The sequence below is a fragment of the Betta splendens genome, chromosome 5, assembly GCF_900634795.4.
Source record: "Betta splendens chromosome 5, fBetSpl5.4, whole genome shotgun sequence".
In the NCBI taxonomy this organism is placed as follows: domain Eukaryota; kingdom Metazoa; phylum Chordata; class Actinopteri; order Anabantiformes; family Osphronemidae; genus Betta; species Betta splendens.
In genome coordinates this window covers 18,241,617-18,266,896 of record NC_040885.2, presented here as the reverse complement: position 1 = coordinate 18,266,896, position 25,280 = coordinate 18,241,617, and the positions used below count along the sequence as shown (strand labels likewise).

Below are 25,280 nucleotides of genomic sequence, written 5' to 3'. Positions count from 1 at the left end.
CCAGTAGTTAATGAAGCAGAGAGTCGAGTTGAGCTAATTATTACATGTAACTCTGGCAATTATTAACGGTTGGTGGTAGAGACGTCACAATTCTCTATTCACTTGTGAATTGGAGTCGTCTTCAAGGAAAAGGAGGAAATAAAATTCAACAAATGACAATGAAGCCGATACTTATTTCCAGTTGAGTTTAATTATCAAATGTACATCATTGCAAGATTAAGTTTCACATTAAAACACCTCATCCCAAATACAAAATGACAGTTACAGTATGTTTTACCCCTTATACAAAAATCAGACAACTTCCAGGTAAGACAAAGACAGAATCCTCAGATTTATACAAACCAATTCCAACAGTGACACTGAACAGAAGAGTGGAGCGCAGGAAAAGATCTCAAGGCAGCTTCAAAAGCCATTGGCATCTATGGAAATCAGTAGTTGTACAGTTTGGCACTAGTTCATCACACAAACATCAGCGACAGAATCCAATCCAGTTAATTATCCTTTACTGCCTACAATAAACTCAAGGATTCAAAACAGCAGCTGCTCGTCCCTTTCACCCGGATCCTAGTGTAACGTGAAAGATTAGGTTGTGTAGTGTAGATCCACTTATTTTCTAATTCCAGTTCTATAATTGGAGATGTGCAGATTAAATTCTTATTTAAAACTATCAATCTCTAGTTCACTAGAAAGTGTGTGTCAAGTGCAAAGGTCACCAATAATAACCAGTCAATAATAACCTGGGTGGCACATTTCCCACCGTTCTATTTACATCTCCCACACCAACCACTCAAGTACGTGTCTATTCAAATGAGTCCAGTTTATTTTTCCAGAGCATTTTGCAGAAAGGCAGAAAACCCCTAAAATACTTAATGTGAAAACTAAATCAGCCCTAAAGGGTTTGTTAAGGCTTTTACTGGATTTGACTGGTTGTTCTCAGTGCCATGTTTCCGCTCCCGTTCAGAGGGATGCCCAATGGTGGAGGACTGGTTCTCAGTGCTTCAGGGGACGGAGAGCTGGAAGGGGGAGCCCGGGACGTGGTCCTCGCCCCACTTCACCACCAGGACGTAGTTGCCCCGCTCCTTCAGCAGGTAGCTGACGTTGTACTGCAGGTTCCCCGCATGTTTGACCAGCACCTCCTCACAGGGGACCTGAGGACCGAGCACGCCCACCATGAGCATGTTCTTACCTGGGGGAGGATAAAACACACGGGAGGAGACGTTCAGTATGTGAGCTAAGCGTAGCTGCAGGAGGGGAGACATCAGTGACTGCTACAAGCGGATCAGGACGGCAGCATCGGAGCGTGCGTCTCACCAGCTTTGCTGCAGTCGACAGAGAAGCTGCTCCTCTGACCCACGAAGGCCCGGCTCAGGCCAGGACCGCGGCTCTGCACCTTGCTGGCGTCAGAGTCACCCATCCAGGGCATGAGGCTCTGGACCAAACTGCTGCTGGCCGCCTGTACCACAGGATCCACGGTCAGGGTCGACATCTCGCTGGCATTGGTCACGTTCACCAGTCGAGGACCTGGAGAGAAACAGTCAACCGCTTTAATCATCTCAGCCTGCTGTCTGTGCTGCTGGACACTGACAGAGACCCGCCTCTTACCCGTGACCTTGGCCTTGAAGGGACTGCCAGCGATGTGGTTGGGGCCTCCGTACTTGATGCTGACCAGGTAGTTTCCAGGGGCCATGGGGGTGTAGTGCACCCTGTAGCCCTCTGGCACCTCCTGACAGTCCATCTTCACCTTGGACGGACCCTCAATGGTCACGGCCAAGGCTCCAGGACCCGCCTTAGTGTTGTTGATGATGAACTCTGACTGGGAACCTGAAAGATATCGATCAAAAAGCATTGTTCGCGAATGGCAGAGGCACAAATGTACAGATCTGGATTTCTGAATCTGTTCCGCATCGACTTCCAACCTTCCTGTCCAGTCATGAAAGGCTCAACTTGACATCCAGTGATACATAATGTATAATGGCGTATTTCTACCTTGACCTACACACTGACCTGTTGTGCCTTTTTCCAGTCCAGGTCCATACGCAGACACCAGGCTGGCGTCTCCCAGCTGCCCCGGTTCCCCCACTCGGACCTGGAACGGACTTCCTGGGATGTGAGCGCCGTTAAACTTGACGTCAACGAAGTGGACGCCGTTCTCCCTGGGGATGAAACGGATCACGTACTTGTCTAGAGGACAGAACAGAGGGTTGGTTACAGGAGGCCAGCGGGGTCCTGTTGGAGAGTAGAGGCCGGGCAGCGACTCATGACGAACCTTTCTCCAGCTCTGTGACCACACACTCCTCCAGAGCTCCAGAGGGGCTGTGGACCTTGGCCTCCATCTTACCCTGTGCTCCGTTTAGACGCACTGCAAAGGATGCTGGGTGATTCGCCTTCAGACCAGACTCCTGCCCATGAACATGCAAGTTAACAGGGAGGGAAATAAGGGAATGCTTCAAAGTACTTCTTTTATGGCAGATGGTACAACAATCCCTTAATGTCGTCAAAGTTGGTGCAGCACCACATTATGGGTGGAGGGGATAATGACACTTGTCTACAGCAGCGTCTACTGCTCTCTGGTGGACAAACCAAGCTGTTATTAGACCTTGTGTACAATACAACAGCATTCGGTCTTTGGTCAGTTCTTTTAATGAAGGCATAAGGCTCATCTCAGTCTTCTGCAGTTACGCAAACAATGATGAAGCTGTTAGAAGCCTTTAAATGAAACACGAGAAACACCAGCATTTCCACACCAGACAAAAGGAGAGAGGACCAGAACCAGGCAAAGGATCCTAGGACCAGTAAAATTAGCCAGTTCAAAATCTGACAATAATTAGAGCTGGAGCCCAAATAATTAATGTCAGTTTTTGCTCAGACTATTTTATTTTCCCTTTGCTGAAACCGATGCATCATGAGAACGTCTCAGGCCCAAATACTGACCCTGAAACGGTTCCTTTGCTTGGCTGTGGTCACATCCTGAGGCCAGTTGCATAAGACCGAAAGGGTTCAACTGATACAGACTTCACTGTTTAAAACTCCATAGGCTGCAGTCTGTGGCGGTGGAAGCGTTGCTCCAAAAATACTTCCTCCATTTCAAAACCATGTTTAATCAGTAGTTTTTCTTGAAAAAAAATGAAAATGAAACCAGCCGAGCACCTATGGAAATCTGTCTTTCAGCTCATTTTATGCAACTGTGCCACAGAGCCCCTTTTCAAGGCAGCGGTGTGGAGGTGTCTGCTCATGCCTCACCTGAAGACCGCTAACAGTGAGGCGGCGGGCGTCGTTCACAGGAGCCACGACGGGAACCAGGTAGGGGCTGTCGGGAATGTGCTGGTCGTTGAACTTCACGGAGATCTCATAGTCGCCTGGAAGAGAGGCAGCGTCAGGCACCAGAGCCGGCTTTAATCAGTCTGAGCAGGTGTGTCGCGTTTTCGCCGCTACCGGGCTCCTGAGCGATGTAGGAGACGCCACACGACCCATCTTTGCGGTCCTCGAAGGAGATCTCTGCCCTGCTGGGTCCCTCCACCGCGATGGACAGACCCCCGGCCCCCGCCTCCCTCGTCCAGACACTGAACTCAGCTGCAGGGAATTTTAACACGACTTTAAGCACGTCCTCAATAAAGTTCATGTGATTCAGATGTGAGGACGGGGCGTTGGCGTGTACCTGGCTCTCCCACGAAGGCTCTCTCCAGTCCCAGACCTCCTACTCTCACCTTGGCGGCGCCGCCCTCTCCCAGCGGCCCCACCGTGAACTGGAAGGGACTTCCCGGCACATGAACGCCGCGGTAGCGCACGCTCACACTGTGAACGCCCATCTCCTTGGGAACGAAGCGCACGCAGTACGTGTTGTTCCCCACGGCCTCCAGATCAGCAGGGTGCCTGGCTCCAGAGGGGGAGGTGACCTCGGCAGTGACGTCCTGCAGGTCTATTGCTGCAAACAACAGGATACTTCACTGTACGTACGAAAGGCGAGTCAGATGTCTGAGGTTCATATTTGAAAGCCCAACAGCCATGAAGATTCTAAAGGGGGTGAAAAAACAGGAAAGTAAAACAAGTAGTAGTTGATGGAAACAAAAGGATCCGTGCATGTCATGTTGCAAACCTGCCACTGCCGACTACGTTACTGCCCACAGGGACCTACAACGCACCCTCCTCCCTGTCGCCAGGTAACGGGCTGCGGGTATGAACGACCCAAACACCCCTGGCTCGACCCGCCAGCACCAGACCAGACAGGCCAGAGATGAGGCGGACACGTGGAGAGAGGCTCCGATCCCCAACGACAGCAGAGGAAGAGACTGTTTGGTGACTGGACGCTCCAGACCACCAGAGAGAGCAGCAGGAGCGGAAGACAGAGGAAGAGAGAGGCCGAGGAGACAAGACCAGGAGGAACCAGCTCACTGGAGGGAGAGAAGGATTAGAGAGAGGGAACAGTGGAAAGGAGATCACAAGTAAAAGGTAAAGAATAAAACAGGACAAGAATTGTAAAGACTAAAAGAAAACAGGAACATCAGCTGTAAAGACACAGGGAGACTGAGCCTGTCCCACCCACACATGGTCACAGGTCTCAGATCAGTGAGTAGAGGCGTGTGAATGTGTACCTGGTATCTTCAGACTGAGGTCACACACGCTGCCCACACTGGCCACAGAGGCAGCCTTCTGTCGTCGGGTGATGCTCTCCCTGATACGACCCTCTCCGGTGACCCGCACGGTGAACGGGCTTCCTGTTCAGACACCACCAAATCTCTTCACGTGCTTATTTCTAACCTTTTAACTGAAACAGATACTCCGTTATTACATTTTGTACCTGGGACGTGTTCCTCAGCAAAGCGGATGGACACGATGTAGTTTCCGGGTTCAGTGGGACAGTAGGTGACGCTACACGTGCCCTCCTCCATATCTTCTGTTTGGATGTCCACCTTACTGGGACCTTCGATGGACAGGGCCAGTCCTCCATAGCCTGCGCGAACAGCGCCACATGAGCCCCCACGAGCCGCCCTCCTGACTGTTAGTGCTAACGCGTACTGACCGGCCTCCCGCGTGTCCACCACAAAGCTGGCGTTGTTGAAGGTCGTTGCCTGCACCAGGCCGTCGCCGTGAGCCTTCACCCGACCGGCATCTCCGATCTCCGACTGCACGACCATGATGCTGATGGGACTGTTCACCACATGACGGCCGTTCTTCAGGATGCTGACCTGGTGCTCACCCACCTCTCGAGGGATAAAACTTATACCTGGTGGTGGAAGGAAATAAAAAAAACAGACAAGATGGTGAAAACCATGAAACTTAACCATAGAACAGTCATTTAAGTGTGACCGTGTTACCGATGTGGTTGTTGGGCATTCTCTTCAGCAGGCAGGGCTCGTCCCGTCCCGACGGTGACCTGATACTGGCCGTCAGGACGCTGAGGTCCGTCTCCTGAATGTCCAGGGAGAAATCTGCTGCTGAGCCCAGTTTGACCTGAGAGCGCCGCTGTTTGTCCTCTGAAAAAAGACGGTTCAGTGGAATCAGCATCATCACATTTGTTTTGTTTGAACGAGAGTCAGTTCATAATGCAGGACTGAGGCCCAGGCGTGCGTTCTGACCCGTGATCCTGGCCGTGAAGGGGCTGCCGGCAATGTGCTCGCTGTTGTATTTGACCAGGATGTTGTAGTCTCCAGGGAGGACGGGGAGGTAGCTCACGCTGCAGGTCCCATCCTTGTTGTCCACACAGCTGATCTCCGCTTTAGAGGGACCCTCAATGGCCAAGTCCAGGCCTCCTGGATGAACAGACGCTCAGTAAACAAACTTCCCAGTCACACACACAGGCCAACAATAATCAATACCTTCAGAGGCATCCTCAGTGTAGACCGTGAACGTGGCCAGTTTGTTGGCGACGCCGTAGCTCAGACCAGGACCGTAGGCAGTGACGCTGGGGCTACTGATGTGGTTCACGTAGAACTGAAGAGGAGACTCTGCAACACACAACCAATCAGACTGAACACATCAGAGCCGAACCGGCTGCAGTGTCATAGCTCCAGCGTCCTCTGAACTGACCTGGAATGTGTGCGCCGTTGTGTTTGATGTGCATCTCGTGGAGGCCGGCCTCAGTGGGCGAGTACTGCACCGTCACCGTCCCGTCCAGGTTATCGGTGATCAGCGGCTGAGCTGATTTACCTGAAGGCATCAGCACCTCCCCTGGAAGACAAAACGATGACAGGGGTTTATTGGAAAGAAAATGGTCATCTTATAATTATTACGATGAGAAAAGCTACAGACACATAGATGGTTAAACCACCCAGCACAAACAGATCTACAGGCACAATCTGATGTTTGCCTGCCTCACCAGTGATCTGTCCCTTCTTGAAGGAGAACGGTATCACCATGTCGAAGGGTTTGAAGCCGCTGCCGTTAACGCTGCTGCTCACTGGCTTGTAGCCGTCAGACGTCACCTAGAGGAGACAGACGCCAACAGGAGGTGAGACCTCAGACACTAAAGTCGACATCCTCGTCTCCCATTTCCAGAAACATGCTGCTGCATCCAGTGGAATCCTGGGAAGTGTAGTGCAGCAGAAAAGGTGATTTTCAATTCTGTGAAGCAGCCATAGCGATGGAAGGTGCAGAGGGGGGAGAGAAAGTGAGAAAGACCACCACTGCCACACCGCTGCGGAGGAAAGAAGCACAACAGAACCACGTCACACCCCAACGCCTGTGCTCTGTGTCAAACAGGTCACAAATGCTTGATATGACAGAAGAGAGGACACGGGGATGCGAAGCAGGAGAGCAGCTATGCTTTAAGATGGAGAGAGAGAGATTGGACTGTAACCAGCAGCCATTCACCTGCAACAGAGGAAACCATTGTGTGTTCCTGTACAACTACTTGTCCCAAGGTCATTTCATGCAAATCATAAAGTACTGCTTCTGCAGAAGCTGTGTGTGTGTGTGTGTGTGTGTGTGCGCAGGTGTTCAGGAGTACCCAGGGCTGGAACCCAGCTCCAGGGGGAGCGGCCATGTCCTGTCGCGAGGTCTGTTCTTGAACTATTGGGACCTCGTCAGTGGCCTGGAGAGACGACAGTAAGCATCAACATGTCGACACACACAGACACACAGGGACACACACACACACACGTTTCCACTCTAGCCTTTGTTTCCATGTGTGGCGAGCACCACTCTTTACATTAGACCGCCTGGAACAAGGAACTCGCCACATATCAATGCAGCACACGTGAACATTTGGGATCCCCACAGACGATTTTGCATCCCCCGCTCCTTACCACGACTTTGAAGGGACTGCGTGGGATGTTTTCTCCTCCGAACCGGACGTAGATCACGTAGTTTCCGGGGGCGGGGGCGGTGTAGAATATGTCGAAGGTGCCGTCTTCGTTCTCCAGCACCTCGGCCTCCACCTCGCTGCCATCGGGCTGAACCACCACACAGCTCACCTTCCCCTTCCCAGCACCCTTCGTGTTGACCACGAGGCCGAGCTCCTCGCCTATCGCCACCGTGGGACCCACACCAGGACCTGAGGGGGTTTGTTCAAAGGCCACATCTGTATTAATGAACCCTTTCATTGTATCACGGTTCTAACATCCAATCATGAGCAGTGACGGACCGGTGACGGTGCATTTGCTTGCGTCTCCGGCTGCTGTAGCACGGACTCTGTAGGGCGACAGAGGGATGTCGTCGCCGCCGTACTTGATGACGATGGTGTAACGACCAGTGCGGTCAGGGATGTAAGACACCTGATATGTCCCGTCGCCGTTGTCATGGATACTGGGCTGCTTGGATTTTCCATCCTGGTCCTGAGATGGAGCGACAAGAAAAAAGGGGGTTTAAGAGACAAGCATTGATCGCTTCCCTCGTCTGACTGCAGGGTGTGGACCGACCGTTATGGCGACGCTCAGCCGGCCCTGGCCTGCGTCCTTGGCGTCGATGCTGAACTCCACAGGGAGGCTGGCGAGGACGCCGCTGGTCAGCCCGGGCCCACTGGCTCGTACCTTACTGGCGTCGTGAGTGGGCAGAACCCGAAACTTAAAGGGACTGAACGGATCCAACAGTTAGTGCAAACAAACGCTCCACGACAACAGATGCCACAGTTTCTAGAAGGGGTGACCACAAATGTGCATAACAGCTTTGTCCTGTACCTGCGGGCGACGTCCTCGTCCGCGTACTTGACTGCGACAGAATACGGACCTTCCATCGATGGCATGTACGACACCGTGCGAGTTCCGTCTCCGTTGTCCTTCACCTCCACAGGCTCAACGACGCCTTTAGGACCGGTGACGGCTACAGACAGCGGGGCCACGCCCGCCCTCCTGCAGTCCACACTGAAGGACTGTGGGATGTTGGCGCGGACGCCGGACCCCACACCAGGACCAGACACCTTCACCTTACTGGGGTCCACCACATCCTTTGCTGGGACCTTAAATGGACTTCCTGCAAATGATGGACAGGAAAAAACAAGAGATTGGAAAATGTCCCAACGTCAGCATTAGTTGATCCTCACTTCATATGACCGTTTTCATTCCAATCACTGCAGACGACAGACGTCCATGAAAGGTGTTAGACAAGAAACATGCTGAATTCAGTTAAATAAACCAAGATGCGGCTTTTTACCTGAACCCATTAATTTCAACCACATCTTTAGAACATAGTACTGAAACACTCAACACGTCTTTTATCAGCCAATAAAGTCAACATCTTTTTAACATTAACAGAATAACGAGCCTCTCAAACAAGTGAAGTCTGGATCCAGCCTCACCGGGGATGTGCTCTCCTCCGTACATGATGTTGACGTCGTAGACACCAGGGGTGAGAGGAACGTACTCCACGCTGCAGCTGCCGTCTTTGTTGTCTTTGCAGGACATCTTTGACTCTGACGGACCCTCCACAGTGATGCCGAGGCCGCCGACGCCCGCTCCTCTGTTAGGACGCACAGTGAGAGGTTTCAGGTTGGGATTGAGGAGGAGTGACAGCGGGTTCCACCTTTAAGATGAAAACAGTACCTTGTGATGATGTTGAAGTTGTTGGGCTTCTCAGTCAACGCTCCTTGGAGCCCGGGGCCAGTAGCTACGACCCTGCTGGGGTCACAGCCCTCTGACACAGACACCCTGAAGGGGCTCTTGGGAACAGGCGTGTCGTCGTACAGGACATGGACGCTGTGGACGCCTGAAACGCACCAAGACGAACGCCGTCAACAGGACAACTTCACAGTGAAGCATGAAGTTCAGCGGATCACCATAGTTTTACTGCACATCGGTGGTTGTGTTACCGTTCTCAAACGGAGTGTACTCCACAGCATAGGTCCCGTCGGCCTTGTCGGTGAGCAAACAGTCCGTCAGTGCTCCAGACGGGTTCCTGACCTCCGCCCTCACATGGTCGCCTCCCCGCCGGGTTAACGGACTAGCATCCACTGTGAACTCTGTAGTGGCTTCTCTAAAAATGCCTGGAAACACGAGGGCAGAGCATGTTCACTAGTTGGAGCTTAGCGTTTAATATCAGCCGCTTTATTAATGAGTCTTTTATATCCACAGGCGTCTCTGATCATTCGGCACCTTTTCCCTGAACTCCGGGTCCAAACACTTTGACCCCTGAGGTGTCGACGGCAGGGTCCACCTTCACCCTGGTGGGGAAACCAGGAACGGCCGCGCCGCCGTACTTGAGAAGCAGCGTGTACATGCCGGAGGTCAGGGGCACGTAGGTAACAGTGTAGGTTCCATCTTTGTTGTCCACCACCTGGGTTTTAGCTTTAACTCCTGAACAGGTTCAGTAGTTTGGGTTCAGTACAAATCCAGTGTCAGATTTGACATTCTTTCTCAGGACTGATGTTACCTGAGCCCAGAGCGGCACCGGTCGGACTGGCTGAGGTGGACTCCGGCACTGCCTCCAAGGTGAGCTGGCCCGGTCCAGCCCGAGAACAGTCCACGTTCACCACACTGGTCTCTCCAACCTGAACAAATGCAGTAATGGCTCACATTTTGGAATCCGTTTTCTACTATGCCCTTCATTCCACAGAACACTCCCAATTCAGTCCAGTCAGTATTTGATCCGTCCCGTCTTACCTTGGCTCCCTTCAAGCCCAACCCAGACGCCACCACCTTGGTGGGGTCGAAGGGCATCTGGATGTCAGCCCTGAAGGGCGAGCCTGGGATGTGGACGTCCTCAAACAGGATGTTGACCAGGTAGTCGCCAGGCTCGGTGGGCAGGTAGGAGACGGAGCACGTCCCGTCGCCGTTGTCTGAACACTCGATCTTGGCTTCCGTCGGGCCCTCAACCGTTAGGCCCAAACCTCCAGTGCCAGCACCTTTGGTGTCGATGGTGAACTCTGCTGGATTCCCCACCAGACCTCCTTTCAGACCAGGCCCAAAGGCCTTCACCTGGAGGAGGACATCATTTTATTTATTTTTTGTACATCTTCTGTATCAACATGAAGGAACAGAAGCTACTCTACTTTGCTGGGGTCTGGAGGCAGCTGGGCTTCCACAGGGAAGGGACTGCCTGGGACAGGGTGACCGTCGTAGGACACGTTGACAGCGTGGACCCCCTCCTCAGTGGGGGTGTACCGGACCAGGCTGACGTCTGCTTTACTGGGCTGACGCTCCACTTTACACGGCACCGCTCGCTGACTGGGGCTCAGCTACAAGCACAAACAAAGCAGGTTGAGCCAGATGCTCTGAATCTTTGCCCAAACCTCAAACAACCTCAAGTGTTAACACTCACCACTGCCACCTCCAGTTGACCTTGACCTCCTGCCCCTTTGGTGCCAACTTTAAACTGCTGCTCTTTGGCGACCTCCACTCCTGAAAACAGTATTAACAGCATTTAAAAACAGTTGTATAAAGGGTTTTCTCAGCTTAAAGCACAGAATTACAGCCGCCTTACTTCCATCCAGGTTGTCCACATTGACCTTGCTCAGGTCCAGCGGCGGAGCGACTCCGACAGTGAACGGGCTCTTGGCGATGGGATCACCGCCGAACTTCACCGTGACCGTCATCTCACCCTACAGACACGCAGGTCAAAGCTTACCATCTGCTTATTGGTATTTAACATAACAGATGTGTAGGTGTTTTTGACGTACATGCTGTACAGGTGTGTATTTCACAGTTTGAGAGTAGTCATAGTTATCAATGATTTCAAAATCCTTGACAGGAGACGAGAATGACGCATCCAGCGGCGCTTTTCCAGCTCCTTTAGTCAACACTGTGAAATGAGTGGGTTTACCACTCTCTACGCCTGGAAAATGAAGAGAGGTTTACATCAGTGGTAAAATGAGACCACAATGCTCATCAACACTGGTTTATTCACCGGACGTGTGGTTCTCACCAGCTCGAGCCAACCCTGGACCCTCTGCCTTGACCTTCAATGCATCATGCGAAGGATCGACTTTAACGAGGAAGGGGCTCTGTGGAACCTCCTGCACGAGGACAAGGTCATTGAAAAGGCAAACATGTTAATTAACATAGAACCAAACTATCCAGCTGCGTGTGTGTGTGTGTGTGTGTACCTTGTCAGTAAACAGGACTTTGACAGTGAACCTTCCAGCAGCAGGAGGGACGTATTTGACTGTGAATGTGTCATTGTCGTTGGGGATGATGTCAAAATCCACGTCGGCTTCTTTGTCACTGATTGTGTTTGCGTCACACTTGATGCCAACGCTCACATCACCTGAAGAAACAAAAATGCTTTTACTCCATAGCGTCAAGTTCTTTTACTCACAATAGATGCAAGTTTCAATGTAAAGACAGACAAACACTCAGACTCTAGTGTAAACAGCCAGATTCCTGCTACATGACTGACCCATCAATTACAGCAGAGAACAGGAAACAATGACAACAGAACCAGGTCAGATTCCTAATGGGGGCAGTGTTAAACGTTGCTGCTGCCCCAGTCTGTCCAGCAGGAGCCACCTGAACAAGGCTCATCTTCACACTGAACGCCCTTCACTTCCAGGTACTGTACGTTCCCCACACTGGAGGTTCTATGCAATCTTTATGACACTGTTCAATATGAAAAGACATCTTTACTGCTTTGCTGAGCCAGTGCATCAGATTTAGCCAGACTGTGACTCAAGCTCTTATCTTTATAGTCAATTATCTTGTTCCCATGAGCTCAATGCTTGTTTGAACAAGAGAAGTCAGTTGTGTGACTGAACAAGAGAAGCCAGTTGTGTGACTGAAAGAGAAGCAACATTTAAGTGCTGTGATCACAGGTCTGCTGATATGAACACATTGTAGGGACTTAAACCTGCACTTAGGGTTTAAAGAAATTCAACCGTTACCGTCTCCGGCTCCTGAACAGTCCACCGTGAAGTGTGTGGGCTCGTTGGCCTTTAGTCCAGTTCTCTCCACTCCAGGACCAAACACCTTCACCATGTTGGGGTGGCTGCCTTTACCCACATTCACCTGTAGCACCAACAGGACACGACATCACTGTCTTTGGACAAACTATGAACATGGAGTCCCACAGGGCTCCATACGAGAGCCACTTATTTCACATTTTGCTCTTCCATTTTACTACTTACATGTCATTTTATTTTAGAAGCAGTAGGTGAGATATAAAGTCAGTATTCGTTAAAAGAAACCGGTATAATGTAGCACAAAGCCTATGGCGCTAATATTCAATGTCTTCATAAAAAAAAAAAAAAAAAACTTTAAAAAGTGTAAATACAGCATAACCTTTAGTTTTACTCATTGCAAAAAACTGATAAATATAAAAATTTCCACCCAAGCTTTTCTATTTTGTACAACGCATTTAGAACATGAGCATCTCAGACACATTCACCTTGAACAACACTACAGAGCATAAACCTTTACTGTATGTAACAGTCAACTTTATCAGAGAGATTCAGATTTTCCCTTTTTGGGTTTAGACAAAACGTGACAAGAAGCTCTTTGATATCTTCTCAATTTGATGCCTCTATTTATTTTCCATCATTAACAAACTTACATTTGGTTGGTTTACTGCGGAAAAACCTGATTTTACATTACCAGCATGAAAAGAGTCAGAGTCATTGGAAATTAATGAATACATATTCAAGAAAAAAAAATTAAAACATATCAGCAACACAAAACATGTCAATGTCAAAATTTATTTTAAACCCACATTAATTCTCATTGTGTGAAGTTACCTGACTAGTTTTTTAGTACAGCTTGTGATTAAGATGCATAAGTCAACAGATCAAAGAACACAGCCTCTGAAAATCCTGCTAGATAGCAAGCTTTAAATGAGATTTAATCAATGGTTTTAATTTATGCTAAAAAGAAATTAATTCATATTCTAAAATCTAAACTTAAATTTATCAAAAATTTAAAAAAAATTATAAAAGAAATTAAAAATCAGCTGTCTTCAATGTCCAGAGCTAAACATAATGTTTCAGGACCCTACTTCACAGCAGGGGGCACCGCCTGGCCAGCTGCCCCTACATCTTCACCCTCCATCTGCTGCAGAGATGGAGGGTGTCACTGACATCTCATGTCACTGACATCTTCATCTCATTCAAAGCAGCACAGCGTCTAGGCCGCCAACGTAGTTTCCACACTTGCAGGGCAGGTTTTCAAAGCTAATTCATGTGTGAAAGTCAACAAAGTTGAAGTTCACACAAAAGTTGGCAGTCCAGAAACTGTTGTCATTCCACTGCAATTAGGTGAATTCAGACTTTAGGGGAGGAGCGGCTGGGATGTTTCAGCTCAGCTCTGCTGCTGTTAGTTGTGATTGACAAGGTATTTATGGGGTTTTACTGCAACAGAACAACTAGAACCCAAAAGTTCTATGAGCCCTGATCCAAAATGGCTGCTTTACAATGTCCATGTAAATACGATGCGTCACCGCTGGGTGCGACCGTTTACTTTCTTGCTCTTGTATCAACATTGAAGTTGGGGAAAGGAGCAGCAGGCAGGCAGCTGCAGCTCACGACAGGCCTCCTGAACAATCACTCACATCTGCCCTGAGACCAGAATAATGCACTTCAGTCAGGCACCAACTTCTCTGCACCCACAGAAGTGATTTATGGACTGGAACAAATTCTTATAGGTCAGAGGAGCCAGAAAAAATAAATGTTTTGTTGCAGAACAGAAGAAAAATGGTGTAAATATTATGATCCAAGTGCACCAATGCATCGTGCAGCTCAGAGGGGAAAGTCTTTGGCAGCTCCTAAAACGCTGGCACCCATAAAGTCCTGAGTGGCACACACAAATCTGAACACATCACTGGCCGATTGGCAGCTTCTCACGCATACTAATAAAACCATAAACTCATCAGAACAAGCTACAGAATAAGACAGCTGATGTGAGTGAACACAAAACTGAAGGCGGTTTCAGTGTTAGTGCGCATTTTACTGTGAAATGAAAACCTTTCTATTTTTAGTTCAGTTATAAAATCATTGACTTCAAATATACTTTAACTTTCTTTTACAAATACACATCACATGTACAGTCAAGGTTTTCATTTGACAAGAACGACATCATATACTTTTATGGCGACAGCAGCTCGTCGCTGATCTGAACCTCAAGTCAAACATCAAAACTGTTCCGTTACCAGAAAAAGTCTGTCATTGTTTAAAACAAACAAAAAAAAAAACAAAAAAAAAAAACACTAATCACGTAATTAAGACTATGCATTGCAGTATACTGGAACAGTTTACGATGGATGTAAAACAAGTCCCCCATAACATGCAAACGGAAAACTTCCCTAAACGTATCCCAATGCATTAGATTGGATACGTCTTATGTTGTAGGCTACAGGTGTAACTTCATGAGTTACACACCTATAAAATAAACATTTGAATGTTTATCCGGTTTAATTCCTATGAAATTATTTGGTGCCAGGAGAATATTGTGTCTGTTTTGTTGTTTTAAGCAGTTAACAGCTACTGGACAGTTGGCGTTAACCTCACTTATGTTTACTTGTTGAGGCTTTTTACTGGCAACAGGATCAGTGTGTTCAATTACAGATTCCCACGGGTTTGTAGTTTGGATCAGAGGTTCAGAACAGTGAACTTCTAGTGCAAACAAATTAGATGAACCAACAAAAGGTTAGTTACAGTTTGTGGACAGTTGTCACGGTGAAGACGACAGTGCAAACCATTAAATGATTGTAAAACAAACAGTGTGTTAACAGTGCACAGACATGAGGTTACAGCGTGGACGATAATGAGCCACAAATTGAACTCGAACAAATGGACGACAGCCGCAAATGTGTTTTTGATCACACGCATATTTCAGCCAAGAACAAACCATTTAATGTCACTGACCGGTTCAGTGACATTCACAGTAAACCTGCAGTAATGACGTTGTGTTCTATTATTACAACTTGATTCCAGCATCAGGCACATTCAGTCTTTAGAGAACTAGAGCCGCCTGAATTTCCTCCTTGTGAATTATACATTATGCATAAAAAAGTGAAAGTTAAATAGAAATGTTGTGTAAATGAGTTAACAAGTTGATCATATCGTATCAGAGCACATCCTCCAGATTAAACTAGTAGCTGTGTCTCTCCTCAACGTACGTGATGATGATCAGAGGTTTCTTAGCTTTTCTGGTCGCACCATACTTTGGCTGCGACAGCGTCTCCGACTGAACTGTAACGTGTTCCACTTTAAATAAACCACCAGGTTCTACAGCAATAAGACTTTCTGCCCCATCCGTACCGCGGCCTGCTGTAACCGGGGGCTGGGATTGGCTGCTTACCCTGAATGGACTCTTGGGAACACTGACTCCTCCCCAGGCGACGTTCACAGTGTGTTTGAGGGGAGTGACGGGCGTGTAGGAGCAGGCGTAAAGACCGTCGCCCTTAGACGCCACCTTGACCTCCACAGGATGAGCATCAGCATGCTGACAGACAGAGACAGACGGACGGACGGGTCAGAGGTGGATGCAAAGACCGATTCTGTTTGGCCACGTTCCTTTTCAGGCCACGGACTTGAGTCTCACCTGAGCAGTGATCTTCAGAGGTCCAATCCCAGCATTCTTTGCATTGACAGTGAACTCTGCAGGTTGGTTCACCACGCAGCCGCTCTTAAGCCCCGGCCCAAAAGCCTGGACCTACAACCACCACAACAGAGTACCGACAAAGTTCTTCATCTGCCTGGACCGAGTCCTAGAAGTCACAGCACTGCAGTCGCGTGCATAAAACCCAGACTCACCTTCTCTGGGCTGCTGGTGCCGTCGTCTGGAACGACATAAGCCATGAAGGGGCTGTGCTCGATGTCCTCCTCGTCGCAGGTCACGTGGACGGCGTACTCGCCAGGCTCCGTGGGCCAGTAGCTGACGTCGCACGACCCGTCGTTCCGGTCCTCGCACTCGATCTTAGCCTGGGAGGGTCCCTCGATGGCGAAACCTGAGGGCACAGCAGCTGAGGTGAGGAAGATCCAGCAGGAGGGTGCGTTCGGGGTCCACAGACTTCATCCGACTCCTCACCCAGAACCCCCACGTCACTGCCGATGGACTCCACCACGAAGGTGGCAGGTTTACCCACGACGCCGCCCTCCAGGCCGGGACCCCAGGCCCTGATCTGCTGAGGACCGGCCTCGGGTCCCACCGCCACCTCGAACGGGCTGAAAGACGGGGGGGGGGGGGGGGGGGGGGGGGGGGGTGTTCAGTCAAACCAATTCAAACTAAACAGCACAGCATGAGCTCATTCATAAGGCTGTCAGCACAAACAAGCACATGTCTTCTGTAACACGATCCTCAGCAGTTTTTGGCTGTAAAGCATGTGTGCAAGACTCAAAGTGATGTAATCTTTCGGAAACAAACAGAGCTCATCCCGGTGAACACGTTGACGGGACCCTGACCCATTTAAATACACTCAAACAAACTGGTACTGGATGAAATAAAACTGATCTGACATCTGCTTCTGGTGAAACTCCTGCGGCCCATGGATTTCCATGATTCAGTGCTTTGACTTCTGTGAAATGTGACTAATCACCTTGTAATGATGACGCTCGTCCAAGTCTGGCTACTCATCCATAAAACAAGTCATTATCTCACCAGAGGAGCTTCCACAGCCACGAAGGCTCCTTCACTGGCTTCTCTTCCCAGAAATGTGGGGAACTCCCTGAACGTCCTGCACTGATGCAGCAGACCTCCGGCCCAGACTAGAGGCCGTTCCCCCCCAGGTCTCACCTCTTTGGGATGTGCTGACCCCCCCAGGTGATGGAGGCCGTGTGTTTGCCTGCAGCGCTGGGTGAGTACTCGTAGGAGAAGACGCCGTCCTGGCTGCAGATCTGCTTCACCGGCACCTCGCTGCCCACTGAGCGAACGAACGCGACGGGGAATCAGTGAAATTCCAGGAAAACTAAACGTACTCATTTTGATGCTGTGCAGCAGAAGCCGAGGCCGGACTCACTGGGTCCTCTGACGGCCACCTTCAGGTCTCCGCTGCCGGCCTTCCTCGTGTCCACCTTGAAGTCTCCGATCTGCTTCACCCTCAGACCCGCCGGCTGCAGACCTCGACCCGTCGCCCTGCACGCCGACGGCAGGCAGGCTGAAAACAGGCCAGCGTCAGCGTCATGGGCGCTACGTCAAAGCATCGGCGCTAAGTGAAGCTCACGGACTCACCGGGTCCCACTTCCACGCTGAACGGGCTCTTTGGGACCACGACTCCTCCAAACGTCACGGTGACGATGTGCAGGCCGGCCTGCGTGGGCCGGTAGGTGCAGCGGTACACGCCGTCGCCTTTGTCCTCCATCATCACATCCACACTGTTCTGGTGCCCCTGAGGGTCCGTGATCATGGCCGTCACGTCCCCGGTTCCAGCCCCTGCGGAGACGACGGAGCAGAAACGGTGAATGCAGAACACACAGATGGTTTTACACTGAGTCGTTCACGTCAGATTTCTCTCACCTGCCGTGTAGATGTCGAAGTAGGCCGGCTTGTTGGCCACGTTCCCCACGGGTTCGATTCCCGGACCCTTCACTGTGACCTTGGAGGCGTCGCCCAGAGCTTTGTCCACGTTTACCTCAAACGGACTCTTTGGGATCTGCTGGCCTGCAAACAGCACGGTCACCTAGGAAACCAGAGCTGCCTTTAGGGTCGACTTTGCAGGACCTGTTCACTCAGACGCTTCAGTTTCCAAGATCAAAACAAGCATCACTTTAAAACAAATAAATGTACATATTGCATGTTTTATTTTACCTGGTGAGGTCCCATGACCTGAGGGACGTAGCTGACCATGTACGTCTTCTTGGCCTCGTTAAACTCGGGCTTCAGCTGGTTAACACATACACGTTATTTTGGAATAAGTTGTTATTATAAAACCAGAAGCTCAGCCCGTAAACGTGTGGAAGGTGGGTTCTGTACCTCCTGCCTGCTGCCGTCTGGATGATCCAAATACACAGAGACCGGACCCTGACCGGCACTAAATGTGTCCACGGTGAACACAGCGGGACGCAGAACCCGGTTTCCCGTGGGCTCGATACCTGCAGTGGAGAAAAACAGGTCACCATCACAGTCTGCAGCCAGAAGACGCTTTAGACAAGTCAGACAGCACAGGTCAGAACCAGCCTGAGGAGGCGGCTACCTGGTCCGTACGCTCGGGCCTTCTTGGGGTTGAGTTTGGGTTTGAGCGGCGCCCCAGGCTTCAGTTTGGCCTTGGGGAACTGAGACAGGTAGGTCATCACCGACTGTTCGTCCACACTGGGGTCGATGATCTCCTCTGGAGCGATCACCTGCACAAACACACACGGTTTAATCCACAGTGCAACTTTAATAAAAAAAATAAATAAAGGTGCAGTAACAGAGGGGCCACGTGTGGAGCAACGAGGCTGCGAGTGAACTGAAGGACACTCAGTTCAGGATAATGAACTCTGAGGTCATCAATCAAGTCAAGCTCAACATTTTCTTCGCTACAGAAACTAGTTTATGTCAAAGGCTGAATGTTAATTCAATACATTAAGATCCGGGGGAATTAGTGGAGTTCACAGACTGAGGGGTTGTTTTTTTCTGGCAAGAGCTCGTCCGACAGGAAATATCATTCATTGACTGAAGACAAACACGACAACAGACCAACAGCCAAGTTAAAAAGTCCCGCATGTGTTTGAAGATAAACTTCAGCGAGTTTCCTCTGCTGTGAGCAGCCAGGAAGTCAGTGTGTGACTAGCTGCTGTGACCTCTGACCCCTACAGAAACGACACTGCTGACACAGGATGGCTGAGACTTTCCAACCAGTTAAAGGTTTAGAGTGGTTTCATCTCATTTCGCTCCGAGCCTCAGTGCAGGTGAGCAGGACTCTGACCTGAGGGATTCCCAGCCAGTCGTCAGCGAGCTGCATGGCCTCCGTCGCATTCTGCACTGGTTTGACTGGATCCCAGGTCTCCCAGTCCGGACACAGCCCTGCACAAAACCACTGTCAACCGGCGCACAGACATGAACCCCGGTGCTGAAGCGCGGCGTACCAGGGGCGCAGCTGTCCACCAGTGCTCCCAGCGCTTTGCCGCTCCTCCAGTCCTGGCTGAAGTTGGTGATGGGCAGATCGGGGACTTTGTGCTGGATCCAGCCGAGCAGACGCTGCTTAGGCGTCTTTGACTCTGCCTGAACACAAACAACAGCACAGTCGGTCAGCGAGCGGTTCAGGTTGAGCCCAGAGCGACCCGTTAACGAGAGGCTTCTCTGGAATTCTGTGAATTAGCGCTCAAAGAACATGGCGTTTCCATTTACAAGACACTGGTCACAGCTGGGCATTACCTCTGCGTCCTCGCCCTCCCAGATGGGCATGGAGATGGAGTAGTGCAGGATCAGAGTCCAGACCAGACCCAGGATCAGCTTGAGGTTTCCATCTACGATGGCTTTAGAGTCTAGAGGAGAGAAGGACACGCCTGATGTCAGATCTCAGCAAATAACATTGCTAAACTAAGCAACGAGAGCAACAGTCTACGACGCAAAGCTGAGGTTTCATGTTTATTTCATGGTCCGACGGAACTCGATGAGTCTGGTCCCACAGCGTTCCAGTCCGACACCCAGAAGCTGACATCTGCTCCCAGCTTAATGTGAACAAGCTGCCTGCTCCTGAAGGTTTCATCATAATGCTGGTCATTAATCAGACACCAGTGTTCAGTACCAGCAGGTTCCTTGCCACACACACGCACGCACACACACGATCCTCATCTGCAGCACATCAGCCTCCATTTCTAAAAAAAAAAAAAATAATGAGGAGAAATGCTTGTGAAGGACCAAAAAAGGTGAAGGTTCAGTTTGGAGGTCGCAGAGGTACAAAATGTCCAAGAGGCACTTAAATACACAACATTAGGGAAGTAACAGATCATCACAGCCACGATTACTTTAATCCGTTAATTTGCCACTTATTGTGTTTGGAGGATTTCCAACAGAGCTGAACGCTCCGTACTGTCCCTGAACGCCTCAGCATCGATAGGGTCACAGTAGCTCACTTTATCCACAGGTGTTCTTTGCTTTATCAAGTGCTTCAGTTTTCCTGAAACCTGTCCCACATTTGATGTCCAAGTGTAACTTTATCCTGTCCCAGCACCTTTAATCTCACACACACGCACACACACAAACACACTTAATCCCTGTGGGAAACGGCTCCACATGAAGACTGGACTTTCTGGTCCAGACAGAACCAGTTTCTGGTCCAGACAGCACCGCTGGGTCGCAGGCGGCCTCGTCGCTGCCGACCCCCTGCTGAGACCCCCTGCTGAGACCTCCGGCGCTGTGAGGACGAGTCAGACAGCGTTTCAGGCCGCGTGGGAACGCTGCATGAAGAAGCGTGTCATTAAAGGAATGCTGCCATGATACAGACGCCGCACGCCCACCACGCCCTGAACAGGGAGGCTGGTTCAGTGATGCAATCACTGCTCTGAGCCTCGCAGCCACCGCTGACTCTTAACCAGATCCTCCCAACCACGTTACACTAAAACCACAAACAAAAAGGCACAGTTCACATCCTGAATTCACTCAATTCAGTAAATCACCTCGACGGTGGAGCAGAGCTGATGTCAATCCACAGTCTGGGTGAAATCATGAAATCACGTGAGGCAGCGTTCACATAAACCTGAGCGGCTGAAACAAGTCTGGAGCTCTGAGGCCTCACCCACGGGTGACGACACTGAGCAGATTACGACACCCCCTGATCGGCCTCTCATTTATCTCCATTCATGCAGTTTACTCATTCCAACCCGTGCGTGCGCCTCGTATCTGCAGCTTCGCCTCCTCCTCTCTCCGCTGCAGCCGCGCCCGTGAGGCTTCAGGTGCAGAACCAGCAGCCTCTGCAAACATCCTGCTGAGCTGCAGCAGCGTTTCTCAGCAGAACCCTCGGAGCTCAGCCTGAAGAACCAGGGCAGCGCTACCGCACCACGGCGCTGGACGACGCACTACAGAACATAGAACCGGTCCAAGAACCGGACTCCACTCAGCTCAAACCGCCACCGCAGCACGTTTCTGGCCTTACTTTGAAGTGAACCACGTCAGAGCGCTGGGAGCGAGGACGCAGACAGTCCTGAGCGTGTCCAGGCTGTCACCATGGCAGCACATTGTTCACACGGGGCGACGAGGAGACGACAAAGACAGAAGCGCCAGACGGGGGCAGAAAGCGTGGAATGCAGCGAGTCAAAGTGAGGAGGAAACAAAAACACTAGTGTATTTGTGGAACCCACCGACAGCAGATCCCAGGTCAGGTGGGAGGTTTTCAGTCTAATGACCCAGCAGCTTGGAGCCTGATCTCAGGTCTGAGAATCCTAAACCCTGTGGGGACCCACCTCCAGCTTTGTCATCTGTTCAGTTAAAAAAAAAATGATTTGGGCCTGAAGTCCTGGGTTTGAGCCAAAGGAAACAGTCAGAGATAAGCAGCGTGCCAACAGGCGCACGCACACACACACACACAACGCAGAGTGCTATGAATCACATCCTTCAATCAACTGATCTCGCTAAATTGAGGTTACACAACTGTGCAAACAGCAAACCCAATTGTGCAACAGGTATTTGCTGCAGTGATTCTCTGAAACGTTGATATGACCTGAGCTGAAATTCTAATTTAAGGCCAGATGAAAACTCCTCCTGAGCTCGACTCCATCTCTAGTCGACATATTGACGCCCGCCTCCTCCAGTCTGAGGTTTATTAGTCGTCAACCGCATTCAAAAGGTCCGCGTTTCATTTAGGCCGGATCTGCGTCAGAGACGCCGCGTCTGAGCCACTATTCATGCAGATACTCGATTTGTTGCTATGGCAACGCAACAATAACTGACAACAACGCCGCTAATGGAGAAGAGGGGGTCGGCCGGGTTAAAGTTTGCACAGGGAGACAAAGAACGAGTGAATGTGAACGAGGTGAAACGGAAAGTGGGGGAGTGTGTGTGTGTGTGTGTGTGTGTGAGAGAGAGAGAAGGTGGATCAGGCTGGAACATAAATGCCTCTCAACCTGCCACACCTGCAGGAGGTTACGCAACACAGCAGCAGCAGATCACAAAGTCCTGCTGTGCCAAATCCTCCATTCAATGCACACAACCTACCAACCACAGCTTCAACTCACTGAAGTCACACGCTGCCGTCCGTCAGGTAACAGTAAACTGACTCACGTTAACTTTCCAATGTGGCTCATGACTATTTGCATATTGGTGATCTTTAACCTAAACCAAGAGTCTTTGAACCACTGTGGTTCTGGAGGTGATGGAGCTTTACACAGGATGCAGGTGAAGCAAACGTCTAAAAGCTCATCTGTGGTCTCAGCGCTGCTGAGAGGCATTCACTGACATCCGGGTTTCTAGAGCGCTCAAACTTTGACCACTTGATCACCGGCCTTTTGCTTTTTTCTTCCTTGGAGACAAAACCCAGCAGCTGCTCCTGCACGTGACGATCAACTCCCCAACACATCGACCTTCAGCACAGAACAAGCGATGCCTGAGGCAGATCACACTCCCGTAAACACCAGCAAACTCAATAAAGTCTAGTTTATGTCACAGGCAACGCATCAAGTAGCAAACACACACCTACAGTTCCGACTCCATCCGACACTGAAGGCTCTAATCAGACCTGGACATTTAATGGTCTCAGCAGGTTCTAATTTAGTTAAAAGGCAAATGTGAACCTTCCATCTAAATCAAAAGGAAACAGGAAAACATCAAGCTGCAGCTGCTTTCACAAAACCCTAATGTTGCTGATGGATTATATAACCTTCCATGAACGGTGATGTGCAACGATCCGTCCAGAATCAGCTGCAAATCACTGCTGTGGCCTCGACTTGAACCGATAGGAAGGAGGTTCTGCAGAGTGAGGACAGGCGGTACCTGCAGCAGTAAACAGGAAGCAAAGGGTGCGTGTGTTCATTCAGTAGCTTTGACCCATGACACACACACACACACACACACACACACACACATTCCTCAGTCATGAGATCACCCCGTTCCACACACACCCGCCGCTCTGAGGTCTCAATGGACGGTGGCAAAGGAACAAAAGCCACAACACACGCCCCCCCACCACCACCAGACCCCCCACAGCTCAACAACCTGAACGCACCGCGCCGCCTCCAGTGACTGAGAACCACGTCTCCCTCAACACACGGCGTAAACGCTGAACACAAACACTCCTGCTGCAGAGAGACAGGAGAGGGTTCAGGCAGCGAAGACCATCATCATCATCATCACCACAACACAAACGGACCAATATTCTGTTAGCAGGATTAGTTAGTATTAACATGGAGCCCTGCAGCAACATGAAGGCTGGTTAACTTTAATCTGCTTCACAGTAAAGTCTGAGCCTGTTTAATGGTTGGGCTGCGCTGCTGCTGATTGACTTAAAGCAGACATTCTGTAACAGAGGTTCGATCAGTGCTCAGAAAAGCAGAACATCCTCCTTCAAAGACTTCTGCACTGCAGCAACCACTGATGACGTCACAGAGTCTCGCTCCATCAGCGCCGAGGGGCCGAACCCACCGCGCAGACAGGGCGTGAAGCCTAATGTCACCTGTCGACTCTGATGGAGAAAAAAGATTAAAGAGCAACAAACTCATGACTGTTAGAGCGGTTTGAGAAATCAAAGAAGTGAATGAACCATGAAAGACAAGAAGTTTCCTACGAACAGTCAGGAGTTAATGAAGAAGCTTCCAGAACGTGGTTCTGGACCAAAAGCAGCTCCACCTCCAGGTCACACACGGTTTGGAACGCTGGTTCTAATTCGGTTCAGGCCAAATGCAGAGGTTTTTGTTTATGCAGCCACACGGCAACATGCTAAAGTTAGACTGTACATGTGGTTTGGTGAATGTCACCATGAATGTGACACACACGGAAATGAGGATTTTAAATCATGGGAACCACAAGAAAGCAGCGTCACCAGCACATTACTGCCCTGTCATTAACAGTGTGTGTGTGTGTGTGTGTGTGTGTGTGTGGGTCCTGTTTATGCAGGCAAACACACGGCAGCGTTTAGCCCCACATGACCTCATCAGCCTGGGAACAGGCCATGATGTCATCATAACCAGAGGAGCCATGTGGTGAGGAACAGGAGACAACACAAACCAGAACAGCTCCGAACGCAAGAGTAAACGCGTTAAGTTGAGCAGAAAAATAACCGATTAAAATGAAGCTGACTGTTCTTCAGTTTGTTTGACAGGGTTTTTAAATTAGTTTCCGAGTTAAAAATCGTAAAATTAGCTGCTGTGATGAATGAACGAAGGGACGCATGCAGCAGGATCTGATCTGCTCCACGTCAGCTCAGAACAGATGAGAAACGGATCGCGTGAACCGTTTGTCTTTGAACGCCTCACTGAACGCTGCTGTTTAAAAGCAGCAGCGAGAGGAGGAAAGCACGGGAGCCGTCTGCTGCTGAGCCAGGCAGCAGGAGGAGGTTCAACGCCGGGATCATCACTCAACACTCCACCTGCCAGAACCACACAGCCCGACCAGAACTCTAACTGGACTCTGAAGCGGACCTTCAGAACCACGCGGCTGAACCGCTGCAGCTCCACACCCGGGACCTCGAGCTCAGCACCATCTATTTCTTGTCCTCATGAGGCCGAGGGTCCGATGATCACGGGCCAAACATCTAGAGCCGTGATCGTCCTCCCCTCGGGCCGAGTCACGTCTGCAGCGCCGTCCAGACAGCAGGCGTTTGTTTGAGCTCATCTAATCACAGAATCACACCTGGACGGAAACGCAGCATCTCTGCTTTTACTCCATTAGAACAAGAGTTTTAATGTTGTGGCTCCAACAGCTTTAAAAGCAGCCAACAAACTCCACCACTTAAAAGTGCAGTTAACGGCTGAGCCTCTGTTTCGTGGCCACTGAACGTACGGTTCAACCACTCGCTCATTAACAGTAAAAAAAAAAAAAAAGGATTTCTGCAGGAAACCAGCACCAAGCTGCTGCGTTTGG

General features: G+C 50.2%; 1 protein-coding gene across 2 annotated transcripts in view; it reads right to left on the bottom strand.

The window, feature by feature from the left end:
- Positions 1–170: 170 nt before the first annotated feature.
- LOC114855957 (filamin-B) overlaps positions 171–25,280 on the bottom strand; it is a 30,079-nt gene continuing 4,969 nt past the window's right edge. Inside the window, exons 2-49 of one of the 2 annotated variants that reach the window (XM_029151502.3) lie at positions 19,644–19,753; positions 19,355–19,490; positions 19,195–19,292; positions 18,481–18,628; positions 18,261–18,379; positions 18,096–18,170; positions 17,805–17,967; positions 17,520–17,720; positions 17,308–17,445; positions 17,085–17,211; positions 16,380–16,516; positions 16,106–16,299; positions 15,894–16,004; positions 15,651–15,794; positions 12,245–12,368; positions 11,471–11,631; positions 11,290–11,380; positions 11,045–11,199; positions 10,849–10,966; positions 10,687–10,766; positions 10,418–10,603; positions 10,029–10,343; positions 9,799–9,916; positions 9,522–9,722; positions 9,239–9,412; positions 8,973–9,135; positions 8,729–8,889; positions 8,112–8,403; positions 7,854–8,007; positions 7,580–7,769; positions 7,242–7,489; positions 6,944–7,027; positions 6,314–6,419; positions 6,025–6,165; positions 5,814–5,942; positions 5,574–5,747; positions 5,313–5,471; positions 5,018–5,221; positions 4,796–4,948; positions 4,590–4,712; positions 3,656–3,922; positions 3,433–3,570; positions 3,241–3,356; positions 2,267–2,399; positions 2,005–2,181; positions 1,603–1,821; positions 1,312–1,521; positions 171–1,186 (exon numbers count right to left, since the gene is read on the bottom strand). In XM_029151502.3, coding sequence (XP_029007335.1) covers positions 999–1,186; positions 1,312–1,521; positions 1,603–1,821; positions 2,005–2,181; positions 2,267–2,399; positions 3,241–3,356; positions 3,433–3,570; positions 3,656–3,922; positions 4,590–4,712; positions 4,796–4,948; positions 5,018–5,221; positions 5,313–5,471; positions 5,574–5,747; positions 5,814–5,942; positions 6,025–6,165; positions 6,314–6,419; positions 6,944–7,027; positions 7,242–7,489; positions 7,580–7,769; positions 7,854–8,007; positions 8,112–8,403; positions 8,729–8,889; positions 8,973–9,135; positions 9,239–9,412; positions 9,522–9,722; positions 9,799–9,916; positions 10,029–10,343; positions 10,418–10,603; positions 10,687–10,766; positions 10,849–10,966; positions 11,045–11,199; positions 11,290–11,380; positions 11,471–11,631; positions 12,245–12,368; positions 15,651–15,794; positions 15,894–16,004; positions 16,106–16,299; positions 16,380–16,516; positions 17,085–17,211; positions 17,308–17,445; positions 17,520–17,720; positions 17,805–17,967; positions 18,096–18,170; positions 18,261–18,379; positions 18,481–18,628; positions 19,195–19,292; positions 19,355–19,490; positions 19,644–19,753 — 7,553 coding nt within the window. In that variant the 3' untranslated portion in view covers positions 171–998. The remainder of the gene's footprint in view (positions 1,187–1,311; positions 1,522–1,602; positions 1,822–2,004; positions 2,182–2,266; positions 2,400–3,240; positions 3,357–3,432; positions 3,571–3,655; positions 3,923–4,589; positions 4,713–4,795; positions 4,949–5,017; positions 5,222–5,312; positions 5,472–5,573; positions 5,748–5,813; positions 5,943–6,024; positions 6,166–6,313; positions 6,420–6,943; positions 7,028–7,241; positions 7,490–7,579; positions 7,770–7,853; positions 8,008–8,111; positions 8,404–8,728; positions 8,890–8,972; positions 9,136–9,238; positions 9,413–9,521; positions 9,723–9,798; positions 9,917–10,028; positions 10,344–10,417; positions 10,604–10,686; positions 10,767–10,848; positions 10,967–11,044; positions 11,200–11,289; positions 11,381–11,470; positions 11,632–12,244; positions 12,369–15,650; positions 15,795–15,893; positions 16,005–16,105; positions 16,300–16,379; positions 16,517–17,084; positions 17,212–17,307; positions 17,446–17,519; positions 17,721–17,804; positions 17,968–18,095; positions 18,171–18,260; positions 18,380–18,480; positions 18,629–19,194; positions 19,293–19,354; positions 19,491–19,643; positions 19,754–25,280) is intronic. The other variant, XM_029151503.3, reaches the window with a different exon arrangement.